We start from the raw sequence: 19,784 nt of genomic DNA, 5'->3' as shown, positions 1-19,784 counted from the left end.
GATTCCAAACTGAACTATAGAACATTGAAGTAAGCTAATCATAGTCTAGTGATGAATCACAGGGGTTTTTCTGGTCCATTCATCTTAGTCCTCAGTGGTACTATCGTTAGAGCTAAAACTGTAAGTCTATTTTCATGCAAATCACATGCAGAGCACAGATTTTATTTTTACTTTAGACCCAGGTATTTGGCGGGAAATTACTACAGTGGTTTTTCTAGTTAACACATTTACTAATGTTTCCTTAATTTTTCCACCCCAACAGGCAATAATTAAGGTGGAATTTGCCTCACATGAAGTTTTATTATTTTAGTTATTAAAATATTTTCCAACACTATTGAGAAGCAAAAAGCAATTCTCGTTGTTTTAAAAAATAAGTAGACATTTTCCTCAGTTTTTATAGCTTTTCCTCAGTGAATGGTATTATAGTGAGAGTAGTGGGGCAGACTTTCTGGTGTAGGCCCTTGAGCATGATACTACTTAAGGGTAGATTTACTTGAGGGAAAAATTTCATTCACTCTTAAAATTGACTTTGAGAATAATCCTAATATAAACTTAAAAAAATACACATGGTACAGAATGTATCTTACATAAATACCAATTTCTGAGTGGAATAATTTCATTGCAGACTCTCTGGACTGCAAAATGCTTTTAAAAGTCTTTCCCATCTCCTATTCTCATACGAAGTCTCATTCTAGATGAGATATACACTAATCTTTTGAGATAAATGAAATACTGCAAATGAATGTTATATATTTAAGTATATAGTAAATTTACCAACAGTAAATTTAGATAATGTTGCCTCATGAAAATCTGAAACCAAATACTGGTAATATTTACATGATGGAAGCAAGTGGTATATTTGATTGTAAAATAAGACCATTTCCCAAGTCATATTTAAAGCAGCATAATGCCTTCTCATACTGTCTTCTTTTCTCTTAGTTTCAAAATTACCATAGAAGCTTAGGGATTCTCCTGTGGTGGTGTATTTAGTTTGTGGCTATCCAGACCTTTAGCTTATTCTCTCTCTTAGTTGGTACATTAGCCCTTCTACCAAAGAAGCAGGGAAGGAATGGGGCTTATTTCTAAATTTCATATTAACTTGCACATTTAAGAAGAGTACTTATACCTTTTCCTGTTTTCTAATGTTTAAATTAATTCCCAATAGGAGAAAAAGTTGACTTTATGAACATTTGGAACTTTACATGTCTCTAAGCAACTGAAATTAGGAAGACCCTACCTTGCTATGGATTATGAGTGATTGCAAATTTTGCTACTTGCCATTTTGACTTAACATATTTTCAGATCCTTGGATGGAATGTATTCTTTCTACGATTCACATGAGCTGATAACTTTGACCAGAAAATAGGAGTGGGCATTTCCTGGTGCTTAAAGGAATAGTTAAAAAATAATTCAAGAAATTAGAGTATTTGCTATTTGTGGTTTTGCCTATGGTGTGGTTGTGATGCCTGAAAAGGAGCCACAGGGCAAAAAGTGCCATGAGGAGACTGCCCAATACCTAGTGGCTTTAGACTTTTTGCCTTGTGTAGGAGTTCTTTCTTGGTCAGAGTTGCCATGGGATCTAAACTTGATGTAAATACTTAAATAATGTGGCATCAATGCACATGTAAATTCTATCAAATTGAATGCCTTTCAACACTGCCCTCCCATCCCCCACGTTTAAAATATTGGCTACACCAAAAGTGTAATAGTTTTTTGGCAACAGCATTCGGTAAGCCACATGGATTTAATTTGGCAACTTAAGGGTGTAAATATGTGTTTAGATTCAGAGGTTCCCCCAGACAACACTTAACAATACATTGGCAATAGTAAGCTAAAGGATTTCAATGTCGAGTGTTTTAAAATTCTACCTTTGAGCAGCAATAAAGTTATGACAGGCAGGCAAAAGCCATCAAACCATCAGCTAAATCCTCAATGTTTTTCTTATATTGCTGGAGGTATGCATTTAAGGCACATATCTGAGTGAAAGATGCAGCATTTACAATTTCATTTTTAATTTCCTGGCTCTTATCGGCTAAAGCAACTCTAGTAAACGTTATTTAAATTTTGCTTCTAGGCCTGGTGTGGTGGCTCATGGTTGTAATCCTAGCACTTTGGGAGGGTGAGGTGGATCACCTGAGGTCAGGAGTTCGAGACCAACCTGGACAACATGGTGAAACCCCATCTCTACTCAAAATACAAAAATTAGCTGAACATAATGGTGCATGCCAGTAATCCCAGCTACTCAGGAGGCTGAGGCGGGAGAATCGCTTGAACCCGGGAGGCAGGGGTTGCAGTGAGCCGAGATCACGCCACTGCACTCTAGCCTGGGTGATAGAGACTCCACCACAAAAAAAAAAAAAAAAAAAAAAAAAAAAAAAAAAAAAATGCTTCTAATCTTTCACAGAAAGAAGGAAGAAGCCCCCAGGAGTCCTTTCTTCTAATTTGTTGCTTGGATAAAATTTAGAGGTGAAAGAGCTATGAACAATGTCACACCATGAATCATTGAAGTCATTAAAAACATACCATCTAACAAGAACTGTCTGAATGTGAAGGTTTCCCTGTAAAAATCATTCTTTTCTTACAATGAGGGAAACAAAAAAGTGCAGTGATGAAATAGAAGTACTAGCTTCTGTGTCATCTACAAGTCTATCTGCTTATACTGGGCAAAACTTTTTTTTAACTCCCTTTCTTTCAGCTAACATTAACTTGTATATAGGAACATTCAGCAGATTCCAACTGGTGACAATTTGCTGCTGACTGGTCACAGGAAGAATAATAACCCTTTACTGTGCATTTTTCACTGGCCAGTGGCTTCTCTGCCAGACTCCTGTCTTGGCTGTTTTCCTCTATCAGTCAGGTGAAACTCAGGGCAGGGCTGGGTCCCCTGAAACTCAGGAAGGCTTTCCCTGTAATGGGTGAAGCTTCGATAATTTAGAGTCCCAAAGAGAACAATGACAGGGCTATTTGCTATTATTTGTCATGGGATGTGGAAGCAGTTGTGTTTGGTTAGCTTAATGCCAGTTACCACTGGGCTAACAGCAGCATATTGTTATATTTACTGCTGCCTGTCTGCATTTATGTTACTTGTACTTTGCCTCATGTAGATCCTTTCTTATTTTCCTTTTCCTTTTACCCTCTTACAACATAGGATGTTTGGAAGAGTGAGATAAGGGACACACTGAAAACAGAGAGGCAATCTGAAGGCTACCTTGACACATCTGCAAAGCTCCCAGATTCTGACTTTCACAACACTTGCATTCTGTTTCTGGGCCTCGCCTAAACAGACTGCCAGTCATCCGAACCGTGGCAGGATGGAGATGTTTGTGTAAAGTAGACTCAAGTTTGCAAGACTCAAGAAGGAAACCACCAAACTAATTTTACTTTCACTTAAACTAGATTGAAACCAAGACTTGAAGAATTAAAAACTTTGACATTAACCATTGATTCACTCCAATGAAATAATTGTGTTATAGCCAGAATCATGGAGAAATTGGAATGAGGCTTTGGATGGGATTTTTAATTGAGGGACTTACATTAAATTGGACATTTTCTTTAGTGAACAGCATGTGGCCAAAATTCTATTTTCATGAAAGTATGTTAAGCATCATGACAACTTATATTAAACCTGCAACAAATGATTAACGACATTTAGAGATTTCAAAACAAATGAGATGCCTTAAATATTAAGAATCAAAAGGAACACCTCAAAGTTGTTTCTATTCTTAGTAATTATACTTAAAAAAATCTTTCCTTGCTTTTAAAGCCAGTTGCTAAAATAAAACTGTTCCCTGAAAATCAGAATACCCAATGATAAATTTATGTATTTGTTTTTTAAAGGGGTGAGAAAAATAGAAAGCTCCTGGCTGACATCAGAAGTCACAAGACGAGTTCCTCATTTGTCCAAATGACATTCAGCTGCTAAAAGAAGTCAGACTTTTAGAGGGCTGTTGAGGAGAGAGTAAGTCAGGAGGTTTTCAGTACATGACTGCAGGGGAATCAGACACAGGCTAGTCACTTAAGTTGCTTAATTGTCCGTGTACCCTTAGCCCACGACTTCAGGGCTCAGCAGCTTCATCCTTCATGGCACCAAACCTTGATATAAGGGATTCAAAGACACACTCATAAGAATCATGAATTTGTCCTTACGCAAAATTTGGGGGACTAGCTAAAAAACCAAAACAAAACAAGTAGATCTTATCCCTAAGTGAAAGGGACTTTATATTAATTATCAATTATAACAATATATAAAATACATAAAAGAGATATAGCACTGCAGGTCATCAAGGTCAAACATTTAAAACAAAATTAAACTAAATTATAAGGAGGATTAAATGGCTTTTGTCTTTGTAAAGAAAAGAATGTGTGTGCATTGATTGCCTGTGTAGGATTTATAAATCTTTTGGCATGGTCGATTTGTAATAAATTACTGAAAATGTGGGATTACAATGAAATTCTTAAAGTGTGCCACAGAAGTCAAAGAAGCTACCTAAGTCATTGGATGGGCATGAGTGAGACACTCTGGAATCATCTTGATGCTACTTTGGGGCTGCCCTTGCAGGGTGGGACATCAGCTTCACTAAGGGGCTCACCAGAGACTCCTCAAGGGAGCATTCTTTGGTTTCCATGTTGTGTTTATGTCATTTTGATGAGCTGGAGTAAAAGCCAAATCCTTTTGAATGATTTGGTTTTGTCTTTTTAAAGAGACATCATCATACTTGGTGAACAAGAGTGGTCAAAAAAAGTACTTATATTTTTCAACGTTTTTTCTTTAGCTTGGAATATTGAGTGATGAGGTAAAAAAAAAAAAAAAGTTTCTTCTTCCTTGGTTGGAGACCCTTCCTCCCACCCTTATCCCCTTTTGACCATTGCAAAATAGCTTCGTCCAGGGAAAGGGAAGAAGACAAATGAGTGAAATAATGCCAGAGTTAGTTATTGCCAGGAAAAACACACTCGGACTCAGTTAATTTGTTCTGTTAATGTCAAAGACTGTGATTCCCAATTAACTAATTTTAAGAAGCTATATCTGAAAGTAGTTACATCAGCTCTAGAGTTAATGTATGATGAAGATCAGGATCTTCAATTAAGAGAATAGGGACCCTAAAGAGGTGGTGATGTCTGTTTAAGATCATCTTGTTAAGTAAATACACACGGGATTGGATTTTCAAACAGCGTTTAGCCCCTTCAGAGAAGTTGAGTGGAGGTGAGAGGGGAGGGGACAATCCAGATATTTTGGCAATAGAAAATGTTCCACAAATCACTGATTTGTGTATACTCAACTTACTAATGACAGAAGCATACATACTAGTGAGTCTCTTTGGAATAGAGATGCTTCTCTAGTTCAAGTGGAATTAATTAAAAGAGGCGTGTAGTTTGCAATATTTCCAGCTCCCTCACTGAAAGGCTCCATACACATAAACCAGAACAGCTTGAGCAGCTGAGAAAAGCTGGGCCAAAAATGACTCCACCACCTCTCTCCTTCCACTCCTTTTATATTGGAATGGAAAGATACAATTATATATATATATATATTATATATATGTATATATTAAAAGCAGAACACTCATGGTTTCTGTACAAATGTAAGTGCTTTGATTACCTTTGAATGGGGTTAACATAAAAGTATATATGCTCTTAAAAGTCAAGATCATAACTTGCTAATGAAGTCATGAATTATCCAGAAGAAAACTATGCACGAGCACATGCTGAATGGCAGAATCTCTTGTCTCTAAAAGTTCAGTTATTGCCTTTGTAATATTACAGCCCAACAGGGAGCTGGCGGGACACCTTTTGTGCTGTCTTGTCATGTTATAGGTTTCCAGTTTCAGATACAAAAGGAGAAAGAGCCCTTAAGAAAGTAAAAAACTTGAAAAAAAATCAAACTTCCTTCTCTGAAAGCAAAGGGTTGTTTTCCCAGAGATAATGGATAATGGCATTTCAACTTTCTAAGTTTTTGATAGAGAAAATGGAGGCAAATCACAGAGGAGAAATAGAATATATTAAACAAACAGAATAAGGTAAAGTTTCAACAAGCACTTCTCTCAATTTTTTTCTTTCTCTCGTTCTCTCTTCCTTTTTTTCTCCTTCTTTCATTTTTTGAAATCTTAAACCCCATTTCTGGCTTGTATTTGGTAGGATTCCTGCTCTGGCTTTTATTAAAAACAGACTTTATATGGTCAGAACTCTCCATCTAAAGCTGGATTTAACAGGCATGGGGATCCTGACAGAGTCTTTCTTGCTCTCTCTCAGGTGACCATCCTTCCAGCCCCCTTCCCTGGGATTTCCCTCCCAAAGCGCTGAACCAGCACAGAAACATGAAGGCTCAGCACAAAACAACCAACTTTCCTCTTTTACCCTGTACTCTCATTTCTGTTTTAAATTTGGGACTGACTCTTTGCACGGCCAGATCAAGTAAAGTCTGGTTCTAACTTGAGAGTATTCTAGAAATTTCAAATAAGGCAACTGTCATCCTATAAATTCCCTAATGCAGTCTCATTGAGCCCTGCTGCCCATGCACCGGCCATCCAGCTTGGGCTACTCATTCTCCTTCGGCTGCCTGGTGCGTGCGAGCTGGAAAATACCAACGGCAGCTCCACCCTACTTAATAAGTCAGTTTAGCATTCAAAAGTTGATTTTTCTGAAGGGTACTGGCAAGCCAGCTCATCTGAAACCCACAGGTAAAGCAGTCAAGCAAGCAGGCAGAACATGCATGTTCATTCCCGAGGACAGGCACTACCAGGTTGCTCTGGTTTCTTCTCATAGCTAGACAGACAAAAGTAGCTCCTGTATGGGACTCCAGCCTTCCCATTCTCAACTCTTCCTCTTCCAATGGCCTCAATACCTTCCTGGTACAATGGCAGACACTTTCCCAGTCAATTTGAGGTTTTCTAAAATAATAAATTGGATCTTGCTTGTAGCAAGGCTCAATGCTGAAATTCATGCTTTTTACATGGAAGGGAATTCTTTTGAATACTACAGTGCAGTGGTTCTCACAAGGAGAGGAATTTTACTCCCCTAAGGGACATTGGGAGTGTCTACAGATATTTTTAGTGGTCACAGCTGGGGAGTGCAACTGAAGTCTAGAGGGTAGAGGCGAGGGATGCTGCTAAACATCTTATAATCCACAGGACAGCTCCCCACAACAAAAACGTCAGTACCAATGAGGTTGAGAAACCCTGGGGTCATGGTCAGGAAAAGGCTCTGGAAGCCGACTGCATGGGATTAAAGTCCAGCTCCACTAGGCACTCGCTGAGCAGCCTTGGGCAACCTGTTTAACCTCACTGCCGCATCTGTAAAATGCGGATAATAACCTATTTGTTATGAGCTTTAAACAAAAAATGTATATACAAAGTTCTTAGGGCAATGCCTAGTAATATTGAGAGCACAATAAATGTTGGCTGTTGCTATTACTATTATTACTGGAAATTTAGCACCATTCCAAATAATTTATAAGCCAAGTCTATTGAATTTAGAGAAAAAAATTGGATTGAGAGTATATATATATCCTCCTTACTTAGGACCAAAATGATAACAGTGGTAACAACTATAGTCTTTACAGTGTATCAGACTCTTTCAAATACCTCATGTCATATGACCTGGAGAACAATCTTATTGAATTCTCCCTGTTTCAGAGAGAATTCAGAGAAAAAGAACTCCCGTCTCAGAGTGAAATGAGTTACCCAAGACCTTCAGTAACCCAGGTCTTCTGATTGCAAATCTCCTGCTTATTCTTGCTGTACCACCCTCTGTGTACTAGTTTCAGATCCCCCTTCTTCTCTTCATTACACTCAAAAACCTGAAGATCAAAATAAAACGTTAAGTGCCACAATCAGTTGGCAAGGTGGCTCAGGCTGCAGGGGTGGGTAGAAGTCACATCTGTTTTCATGGTTCGTCTAAAGTCAGATATTCCTTCGTGGAGTATATAAATATTTTAATTCTCTGAATTGAATTTTAAAAAAATTATGTATGGGCTAATTTTCTTTCCTCTTTATATTTCTGATTTTGAGGGGGAAAAAACCTTAGTACTTTACACCTTAAACATCTCTGATTATATTCGTTGTGTATATTTTGACTGTAAGTGTATGAAGGTAAGAGTACAGCTCCAACTATGTATGTTTCTAGGTCCATTATTTATTAGCTGTATTGTTTCACAATTAAGCCTGAAAATCCACTTACAATTGTCAACATGTATTATTCAAATGTACAGTGATCTATCTTATATACGATTAGTGACTGTATACAACAATCATGCCTATATTAAAATTTCTATGTGTAGTTTTTAAAAAAACAATTGCAGATCGATCAGCCAGATTTATTCAGTCTATATGAAAATTGGTAAAACTGGGTATAAGGATCACATTTCAGAAGGCAGATGGATAAAATTCTCTAAGTCAGTGGTTTTCTAGAATTCTTTTGGTAATGGAGAAGGCAAGACCTTAGTCCATGGAACTCACATGACCTATAGAACACACAGCTTGCTACAATCCTCCATAACTCTTTTGTTTCAAAGTCCTCAAATTCTCCCAATAGCTGCCAAAATGTCATTCATTGGGACCCAGTGTTCTTTAGTCCTATTTAGTTTGTGCCAATTGATAAATGAGAAATTTCAATGATCACAAGTGATTTTTAAATGGCATAACAGGGTTGGCAATTTTCCTATAGTCTCTGTTCATTGTGAAAACTGCAAACACGTACGACAAGATCTTTGCAATTTTCTCTTTCAAATAAATTTTGTCTGTCATTCTATAAGAAGAGAACCAAGCCACACCACCCCCCAAATTTCTGCTCCATGCCTTACCTTGGGACACTGGGTGGGGCCCTCGTGGGCCTAGATGGAACTTGTGGAGGGGCTCCGAAGGCATCACTGCTGCTGGGGAAAGGAGGTAATGGGCCTGGACGGAATGGGACTGGGGGAGCCCCAGAGTGGGGGCCTGGAGAGGGAATGGCAGGAGCTGGTCCTCGGCCGGATGTGGGCCTTGTGAGGGGAGCACTTAGTGTTGGCCTCCTTTGGGTTGTGGGACTTGGAGGAGGTGACCTGAGGAAAAAGAGAAATCATAGTTTGCTCACTCCTCCTTTCTGTCTGAATTAATCTCTAAAAATGTTTTGTAACTTCCTGCTTTTAAAATTATTTTGGACTGAATAAGTCAGGTTCATGTTATAAAAGTCAAACGTATAAAAGGGTAAACGGAGAAAAGTAAGTTTTCCTCTCCCTACCCCTTCACTCTGTTGAAACAACCATAGAAGTTTCTTGTGCATCTTTTTTAACTGTGTTCTACATTTCTATAAGTATATATTTTCTCTCTCTATATATAAATTGCTTTTCTGTATATCATAGAACACAGTGTTCTACAACCGCCTTTTTTTTTTTTTTTTTTTGAGGCAGAGTCTTGCTCTGTCACCCAGGCTGGAGTGCAGTGGCATGATCTCAGCTCACTGCAACCTCTGACTCCTGAATTCAAGCAATTCTCCTGTCTCAGCCTCCTGAATAGCTGGGATCACAGGTGTGTGCCACCACCCCAGCTAATTTTTGTATTCTTAGTAGAGACAGTTTTTCACTATGTTGGCCAGTCTGGTCTCAAACTCCTGACATCAGGTGATCCACTTGCCTCGGCCTCCCAAAGTGCTGGGATTACAGGTGTGAGCCACCGTGCCCAGCCTACAACCTCCTTTTTTTTTTTTTAAGCTTCCCATTAACTGGATTATCTTTTCATTTTAGGACCTAGTAGAACTGTCTTATTCTTTTTAGTGACTATATAACATTCCATCGTGAGGATGCACTGTGCTGCATTTTGAAGGGAGTTAGTATAATCTGATCCTTACTCCTGAATGTAAATATCTTTTTCTTTTTTTCTGTAGCTCCATCTTGGTTTAGGAAAGCACTCTCAGAAAATATCAGACAAGTGTGGCAGGGCTTGGGGTTGTGGGGCCATCTTCTTACCTGCGAGAGTGTTGTATCCAGGAATCATCCACTGGAGGGGGTGCCGGAGTGGACACGGTGGCCGTGCTGATGTCCCCAATTATCCCAAGGGCTTCTTTTAGGGCTTGATACATTCGTAGCATCTCATCCCGGTGCTGAGCCTGCTCAGCAGATTCCTCCATCAGAGTATTTTGGTCCTCTGAAGAATACAGCTGTGCTAGGAGCTCTGAATTTATGAAATCTTTGACCTGTCAGATCACCACAGAGAAATATAAATGGGAATAAATGAATGACTGAGTGGAGGTAGAAACATGGCTGTGGCAGAGTCTGGACAAAGTCCACCAAAGTCCACCCTGGCAAAAGTGAAGCACCAAGCATCTGTTTACTCTTATTTTGTCTCTATCCCCAGTACTGGTGACAGTAACAGTTTTCCTCTGTCTTCTGACTGTCAACACTGAAGGATGATAGAGATGAGTAGAAGAAGGCCAAACCCGACCATCAGCAGAACAGGGCCTGCTGGCTTTGTGAGCATGTCACAGTATTGTCTGGAGCTGTTTGGCTTATAGAAGAGGGAAGGTACTATGAGGTAAGCAGCAGTATTTTCAACAGAAAACAGTGATATGAAGAAACCTATGTAATCACACATTTTCCATTCCTTGGCATTCGCAGTCCTTTCCCTAGCTTTTACCAAAATCACTGGAAAATTATTGAGATGCCAAGTTTCAATGTTTTCTCAAAAGTGAAATTAGCACCAGTAAGTGAATATTTATTAAATACAGAATCTTATATAACTATGCAGGTTGATTTATAAACATCTGAAAGAGATGCACTCTGTTTTCCAGAAGTTTACAATACAAGTTAGTTAACAGTGATGAGGACTGACATGAAGTTACATAGTTAGCTAATATATAAAAACAAACTAAAGTATGAACACTGTGTGGGAGTCTCAGGGGAGGGGCATTTTGTTGCAGGATGAAAATGGAGAGGATGAATATGGTGCACAACACTGAGGGTGGGAGCGCCAGCCACTGTATCTCATCAACTCTAAGACACCAGTGATTTTAAGAAACACTTCTATCGTATGTGCTGACTATTAAGACAAAAAAAAAAAAATACCATCAATCAAACTATGACAGGATGTCAAGATGCCATTGAGTGTAAGATGTACCTTCATTTCAGAAATATTAAATAAACAGAAGTGAATTGGAGAATCAATGAAGTATGGTATATACCAAGTGGCTTCACAAGTTATATGACAATTCTCATCACACACTGAGGAAACATGTATTAGTATTCCAGTTTCATAGCTATAGAAACAAGTTCCGAGAATTTAAGTATCTTGCGCTAGGTCACATAGCATTCAGTTGAATCCAGAATCTTCTGACTTGAAGTCCAGTGCCCGTTCCCTTACCCCATTATCTCACTGTGATTGAGTGCTTAGAAAAGTAAATTTTTGTTTAAGCATCATTTATTTTACAGTGGTGCAGCAATTAACTTAAGCCTAATAAAAATAAACCAGTTTGAATTTTTCAGTTTCTCTGTTACATGAGAAAGCTAACTCTTATCTAGACTCATGAGTATCTTTAAGAAAGGTCAAAGGCAAATATATATTTAATTGTTAAAAATCAGGCAGATAACAATAGCTGTCGGATGCTCAAAATTTCTAGGATATGGTTAAATTTGTAATTCAGAGATGACAAGAACCTAAAACAGATAGCTTCATTATGTTTTAAAGGCATCAAAACATGTAAATCATTCTACTAATCAAAAAATTCAGCTAAAGCAAAGGTTTATTGTGGTGAAATACAGTGTTTTCTGTACATATTTTATAAATCAAGAGTGATTCAAAGGTGAAGTAATCTAATACACAAGATGTATTTAGGAAACCTTCTGGTGGAGTAGAGGTTTATGCACCATAATTGTGTAAGGTAAGTTTGGCCAGGAATCCTGGGGCAGATGTGAAGGCCTTGAATGCCAAGGAAAAGTGTTTGAACTTTATTCACTTGGCAATGAGGGGCCATCGAAAGCTTTTAAGCAAGTAAGTGAAACAATAAAAGAGAGTTTTAGGAAAATTAATCTGGCTAACAATGAAAAAGAATTTGCAAGGGTGGTAGTGAAAATAAATAAATCTGTTAGAAGGCTATTGTAGATCATTCATAAGATTTTAAAGGTTTCATTTAGTAATGCAGTAGTATAAAAAATGGATACATATAATGACATTATAAGGGAATAATGAACTGGACTTGGTGCTGTTGGGATGTGAAGGGTAAGGAAGAAAGGAACAAAGACACCTCAACCATTGACATTTGGGTGAGTGGGAGAATAGAAAATCAAACATCAGAAAAGAAAGTCAGCTTTAGAGGGAAGGCAGCAAATTTGGCTTTAGGAATATTTCATTCCCTTCCTTAAAGATGCATTCACTTCTAAATGTACTTGCAGGTATGCAGGGAGTCATGGATATTTGCACAAATCTCCCACTGTTGGGTGTGTATATGCACTTGGATGCATGGTACAATTCAAAACTCAAAACCAGACCATTTTCCTGGCATTGACCATTGGTTGGGTTAAACTCTTTAGAAACTTTACGTATTACTGGAATATCACTTAGAATCTATTAAATACAATTTAAAAGAAGATTCTTTCAAGAATAGATTTAAAGCAGAGCTGAATTAAGAATCAACTGTCAAACCATGAAGTAAAATAAGGGCCTGTTTCAGCATTCTGACCAAAGATGTGCCTTGAATCTTCCACATCAGTTATAACACGCTGGAACTTGCCTGCTGTGCAATGCAGTGGATTCGGAGCACAGGCTGTGGATTTAAGTTCTAGTTCTAACAATTACTGTTCTTGGGCAAATAATGCAAACTGTTTGAATCTCAGGTTCCTCATCTGTAAAATAGGGATAAGGGTAGAGCTACCTCAAGTGTTGTGAGGATTAAGGGAAAGAATGAATATAAGTTGTCTAGCACGATGCCTAGCAGACAGTTAGTACCCCTTCCAAAAACTGCTGTGATTTTTACTATCTATAGGCTAAATTGGCATTAGGTACATTGAGACAGGAGAACAACAGATAGCTGTTGCAATAGTACAGGTATCAAGCGACAGCTAAATACACCATATAGGTTAACATTTTATTTTGCATTTAAGCAAAATTTTAGAGAGACTCGTCTCTCCTTCTGCTAATCTAGCTTTTGTGACACTAAAATTGGAGCCTGGAATGAAGGTAGGGGGACTTCCAGGAGTTTCCAGACACTTCAGGGACTTTCTGAGAAGTCTGTATGCCAGTGGTACAAATATTTAAATCAAGAATTCTGCATGACAGTTAGGGGCCAAGTGAATCGCTTTTAGATGATAGCATTTACAAAATACTTCACCGAACATAACAAAGTGATTATACTTAAATTCGAGATTTGAAATAATATTTATGTTTTTAATTATAACACCTTATAACCTATACATCTCTGTATGGTTTGTAAAAGTTCTCACACATGAAACCCCATTCCAGCTCAAACTCTAGGCTAGATAAACAGGCATTACTGCACCATGTCGCTCTGCTCAGTGTAAAGGAATGTGAGGTCATTAAAAACGTTCCACATGTTTTCCTCTCTTACTTTAACCCTTCTCTAGCAACCCATAATATATTTGGATCTTAAACCTTCTATGCTATGACTGAGACCATTTTAAATCCTTCACAAATAGAAGAGACATTTCTAGGGTTTTCCTACAGTTTCCTACAGGTCAGTTACCAAGGAGACCATTTCCTTAAAATCTCTTTGTTTCTAGAATTGGAGGGTCACAGTATGGAACACAGTGATACCTCTCATTCACATAATACATGTATTAAAATGTAATTGAGAAGTTTAATTTTGTTCAGTTTTGGGGAGGGGGCTTGGTTAGAATTTTGTGATTCTTTGAGATCTCACAGTTCTCTCATATCTACTTAGTCCTCCTTTCCTTTTCCCAGGGATTTAATTCTGCTAAAGACCAAGGAAGTTTTCCTGCTTTAAAAAGTGCTTTGACTCACAAACGTAATGTTAAGCAAAAGAATAACATCCTTTGACTCACAAACGTAATGTTAAGCAAAAGAAGTTAGACACAAAAGGCATATAGTATATTATTGCCAAGTGCAAAAATAGGTAAAACTAATCTATAATTTAAGAAAGAGAAGAGTGTTAGCCTTGGCGGGGAGTGACGATGGGAGGTGGGGGCCGGGGAGAGGAGAGCGGGGCTTATGGAGTCCTAGTCGTGATCTTTTTCTTAAGCAGTATGCTGAATTCCTGGCCGGTGGCAACAAATCAGTGCTTTAAATGCCAGGATAAAGCTCTGGTATTTAAGATGTACTTTCCCCTAAAATAATGAACATTTAAAATAACACTTTACTTCATATGCATTAAAGTTACAGCAAGTTTTGAAACTAGGGCACATGTTACTAATTTTCCACCAAAATGCCAATGGCCAAGGAAAGTAAATGTGGACCTCCAGAGGGGTCCAGGGACGCAGGCTGTAGCACACACTCCAGTGTGAAATGGCTCTATGTTTCAAATTTGGTTTTTTAAAAAAATTCCTAAAAACGTTTACATTCTCTTTTGTATTATCTGGGTTTGTTTAAATATGAGAAAGATTTAAAACATTGTTTCTTATCTTCAAACAAATCCCAATTAAATCTTCGAGTAAAATTAACCCTCTGGGAAAATAAGTCATGCATACCCTGTGGGGGGGTAGGAGTCCTCTAGTTGGAGAGGACTGACTTAGAGTTTCCTAACCCTGTCACGCGCATTATCCAATGTTCAGATGGTGAGAACATCAGACTCTGAGTGAGAAGACCTGGATTTCAGTCTTGACTCTACCACCCCCAGCTGTGTGATCTTGGGCAAGTCAACATCTCAGAACCTCAATTTCTTCATTTATAAGCTATGGAAAATAATGGATATCCAACATGTGGTTGGCTGACAGGTTCAAACAGAATTATGTGCCACTTTGCCACACCAAACACATTTTTAGAATCAAGCTGGATGCACTTCATTCTTTGATGGAGAACTTCTGGTGGGGTGAGCTACAGAGAAGAGGCCATCCAAATGGGCTTACCATGGGGTGTTATGTGTGTGTTAGCTTTAAAGTCCTGAGCAAAACTCTGCCGCTTTGACTGTAGCCTGTCCAGAACAACCGTCTGTCATAAACTTGCTATTTCTTTGTGCTGCTATTACCTGGTATGTTTAAGTAACGAAACAGCTGCTGCATTTCAATAGACAAAGGCTTACAGTATGTCTGAGGCAAGGCATTTATTGCTAGGCTTTAAACTTCTTAAACAATTCCATATGGAGACTTGAGTGGCAGAACACTTAATGTAAACTTTCAAAGGAAACTGCCCACCAAATTCTGAACTTTATGAACGTTGGCTGAAACATATTCTTTTTCAGAAGGCCGAAACATATTCTTTTTCATTCCCATTTCAAAGAGGAAAGGCCAGAACACCGCTTTTGATAGACCAGGAAGAAATAGAGGACCCTGTTTTAGGCATGTATTGATTCTGGAGGAACAATTAACGTTTTGATCCAAACTCATTTAAAGATGCAGCAGGGTTAATTGAATGGAATTTAGAATTAGGAGTGAAAAGACTAGTTTTCTAGTTGTGATTTTATTATTAGTTCTTTCATTTGAAGATCTCTTCGCTTTGAATCAAATTTAAAAATCTAGATGACACAGTGCTGGGTGTTCACTGTTTCCGTTTCCATGGACTCAACAGGTCACATATGGAATGAAGAAAATAGGCTTGAGCATTCTGTACAATAAGATGCCACGAGAATATGACTACATTAATAAAAGATATATATTTTTCATATATAGAATTATACACATATAATTTTAAAATATATGTATTATATGTAAAACTCTACCTTTTATATATAAGTTTAAAAGCACATAAAATAATACTCAAGAAAAGCAGTCATTCTAGATATGTAAAACTAATTTCTGGTAGATACAAAAAGTTAAATTTCAAACAAAGATAGCCACAATTTCATAAGAATTCAGCACTGCATGATACTTTCGCCTTCTCCACATTCCTATTAGTTTCTGCTTCAAGATTTGACCTTGGAGATCAGATCTTAATTGAAGTCTCCTTTCTCACGACTCTTATGTGAGGTCTCTCTCAAGACAACTATCAGAACTTTACCTCTGAGGATAATATCCTGTAGGTGGAGGTTTAGTCATTTGATTAAAGCAAGAAAACACACCAGTGAAGAGTGAGGGAAGGAAACTACCCCTGCATTTCTTTCTTTCTTTCTTTCTTTCTTTCTTTCTTTCTTTCTTTCTTTCTTTCTTTCTTTCTTTCTTTGTGTGTGTGTGTGTGTGTGTGTGTGTGTGTGTGTGTGTATGTGTATGTGTGTGTGCATGTGTGTATGTTTTTCTTGAGAAGGTGAAAGTAGGATAGATTTGCAAGAGGGTTTTTTTCTTTTTTTCCTTTTAGCTAATTCGTGTCAAGCTACTCCTCATAGCTATAGGCAGGAAGTGCTATTTCCTGTGCTGATGATTTAATATAGTGCAGAGCAAAGCACTGTTTGAACTGATGGCAGCACTAATGACTCTCGGTGAAACAGTGAAAAGATAAATGATCCTTAATCAGGAAAATGTTTAAATAAACAAGTGCCTGGATATACCACAGCAAAACAACCTGAATTCATTTAAGTAAATGAAGAAGATACTTTCAAAAATACACAGACTGTTTAATACTTCATATCTTTCTAAATGTTTTATAGTCACTTTTATTATAATCTCTGATGATTCTGTGAGGTATCTCAATGTAGTTTTAGAAGAGACTGACTTCATCTCAAAGGGGCAAAATGATTTGCTTCAGGTTACACAGTAAGCCATTGGTCAAGCTTAAGAATGCAATTCATAGTTTGCACATTTCTAATTTATTGCTTACCTGTTGCTGATTCTTCAAAGCATTCAGCTAACCTTGTTTGAATAAACACGTGTATGAAAATAGTGTTAAAAATAAGATTGTTCACATGAATGCTTGGGGTTTCTTACAGCCAAGGAATGCAGAGATCATGGACAATGAATGGACTGTCGTATTTAGAAATAAAATTTTGAAATGAACCAAGAAATATAAATAAGGGCTATTTACAGTTCTTAAATAGGCAGTCATATTACTTTCTTACAATTATATTTTTCACAGTACTTTCATATGTACCATCTTCTGGAACAAATCCCTAAGTCAGATACACTTACTACAATTAGTATTTTACATATAGAGGAAACAGACACATGAAAGAAATTCACCTTAGGTCAACAGAGCTTGTAGCAGAACCAGGTTTAGAACCCAGGTTTCTCCTAAATTCTACTTTGGGGCTCTGTTTACTACTTTGCCATCAATTTTAATTTCTTACAAGCAATGCTCATGATTTATCATTGGATTATATAAAAAGATGTCCTTGGAAGATAACTAGGAATAAAATTATTGGTGTCTCACTTGTCAAGATTCAGAAAAGCCCCCTATAAAACACCTCATTATAACCTATCTTATCTAAAAGACTATTTCTCAAATAACTTGTGGTATTATTTGTACTGTAAAAAGTTAACTACCAAAAGAACTAAATCAAACATAATTTAAGTATCATACTCTGACTACCATAAATAACCTTGAAAAGGTTATTTAGACCCATTGATGGCTAGTCAAGCAGGATACTTTCAGATTTAAGGTTGTAGCATCTTACCTTAGAAAATAAAATTCTCTGACTTTTAATCCAAGGGCATAAAGCAAGAACCCCTTTCCCAGGTTAAAATAGCATTCCATAGATTTTAGAAGCTGAAAATAATCATATTAACATATTTTATACATGTGTGTGCACATGCATGCACACGCACGGGCATAGGAACAAATATATCCTTTGCCTTTAATCTCAAAGTCTAGGAGCCAGGGCATCTGGTTTCATTGCTGGTTTTGCAACTAATTTACACGATGCCCAGGATTATGGTGTTTTTGTTCTGCTTTACTGTGAGCAAACTCATACTCTTCTAGAAGACAGCCAATGGGGAATACCTCAGTCCTATAGCTAAAGTTTTAAGTTTTCTTCCCTAAGTTCTCTTTCATTGGTCAGTCACATATCAAGTGTAAAGGAAAATGATGAATCTGGGTAATAGTATTTCAACTATCCAGAAAATACACAAAGAAACTGAAGATAATATATGCAACTTCCACACTCGGCCGGGTTAGAAGTTAAATGGAGGTAGTTTATAATCACTTACGTTATTGATCATAAGGTGCATTATTGTTTTTGGAATTAGATCTCGGATACATTTGTTGATAATGGACATGTAGGAGTCTACGAGGTTGCGAATGGTCTCCACTTGCCTCTCCAGTTGTGGGTCCATGGAAAAGTTTTCTGCTTGGCCATTCTCATCATTTTCAGCCTAAAAGAAACAAACCATGGATTATCTCGTATTAATTCAGAAGAAAATAAATGTCAGATGTTATCAGATGATCAACTTCTGATTAGCATACTTGGAGTTTACATCAGTAGATGGTAACATTTTTATCTTATCATCCATCCGCTGGTTCTGAAAGGAGATGGGGGAACCTGCAGTTATTACTCAATTTTTAGCCTGCCACGTTCTAAGGAAAGCAAGTAAGTATTCTAATTCTGAATGAATGTTGAGATGAATAACCAAATAAACAGTGTACCTAACAACATACCTCCAGAGAACAATCTAATCTTAAGCCATTTGCAAGCTGGCCAAAGAATTGAATCCAAACATACGATGCAAATGTAAACCTCTGAGAGGAGTCTCCAGGGATTCTATAGATTAGAAATAACCTTGGCATTGTTCTGGCACTTCTAGGTCTGCTCTGGGATGGATCAGCATTTGGATCCGCCCACATTCAAAGCTAAATTTTGTCGGGCTGGCCTGAAGCCAAAATAAGAGATATAGAAGATAATTTATTCTTCCATGCACTTGCTGGAATTTGTTATGTAAGTTCATGCTTCTGTCATCACTACTAAAGACTGGCTCCATTGTGAAAAACTTACAATTATAACTTCCAACTTGTTATTCTTTGAATAAAACAGAACACATCTATACACAAAGAATTTATTTGTGCAACATGAGAAAAGCATCTGTTTTCTATACTATGAGACTTGACTTAATTAATGGTGGCTTATCCACCAGAGGCTGAGCTGGAATGGCATCTTCATCATTAAGGGCTGACCTATTGGCTTGGCATTGAAATCAATTTAGAACAAATGGTCTCCATTTCAAGTCAGCTTGAACCATCTAAGCCCCAGAACATGACACAGGTATTATTGCTAGTGGTCTGGCTACTTTCTAGCATTTGGAAAGATTTAATTATGAATGTAAAATGGGGAAATAATTTATTGCTTCCATGTAGACATGAAGTACTTTTCTTTGGAAATGTACATACTTTGATCTGCCAGGTTTTCAATCATCCAATCAGTTCTAGGCATAGCACTGTGCTAAATAGCTTAACTGGATATTAAATGACAAGCCTTTCCTTTGAATCAATATGCTTCTGTGAAAAGCATATTGATGGGCCACAAAATCAACAATAATGATAGAATTGGTTCTAATCATTTATATAGGCTTCTCTCACTCAGAAGTATCTATTGTTCTAAAAAACACATTAAAATAATGCATGCTCAACTCGTTTCCCAGTCCTGAGAGCATGACCTCATGATTTGGGACAATAGTATGAGGACATTTCTGAGGCTCCTGTGCATTTTAGGGCCTCCAGGAAAGCCTACTTGTAAGAAACCACAGACCAGAGAAATTCCAAGTTGAGGAGTTAGGAGTTACTACAACTTGATGATAATGAGGATGATAAAGTGATTAGGATATATATATATATATA

General features: G+C 37.6%; 1 protein-coding gene across 3 annotated transcripts in view; it reads right to left on the bottom strand.

Moving 5' to 3' along the window:
- Nucleotides 1-19,784, bottom strand: part of DNM3 (dynamin 3) — a 574,343-nt gene that overhangs the window by 15,187 nt on the left and 539,372 nt on the right. For 2 of the 3 annotated variants that reach the window (XM_017866907.1, XM_017866908.1), the window contains 3 exons: nt 18,164-18,328; nt 9,935-10,161; nt 8,795-9,031 (listed from right to left, as the gene is read on the bottom strand). In XM_017866907.1, the coding sequence (XP_017722396.1) occupies nt 8,795-9,031; nt 9,935-10,161; nt 18,164-18,328 (629 nt within the window). Of the gene's footprint in view, nt 1-3,947; nt 4,093-8,794; nt 9,032-9,934; nt 10,162-18,163; nt 18,329-19,784 lie in introns of those variants that run through there. The other variant, XM_017866910.1, reaches the window with a different exon arrangement.

The sequence above is a fragment of the Rhinopithecus bieti genome, unplaced genomic scaffold (assembly GCF_001698545.2).
Source record: "Rhinopithecus bieti isolate Rb0 unplaced genomic scaffold, ASM169854v2 scaffold_1853, whole genome shotgun sequence".
In the NCBI taxonomy this organism is placed as follows: domain Eukaryota; kingdom Metazoa; phylum Chordata; class Mammalia; order Primates; family Cercopithecidae; genus Rhinopithecus; species Rhinopithecus bieti.
This window is presented reverse-complemented; position numbering and strand designations above follow the sequence as displayed.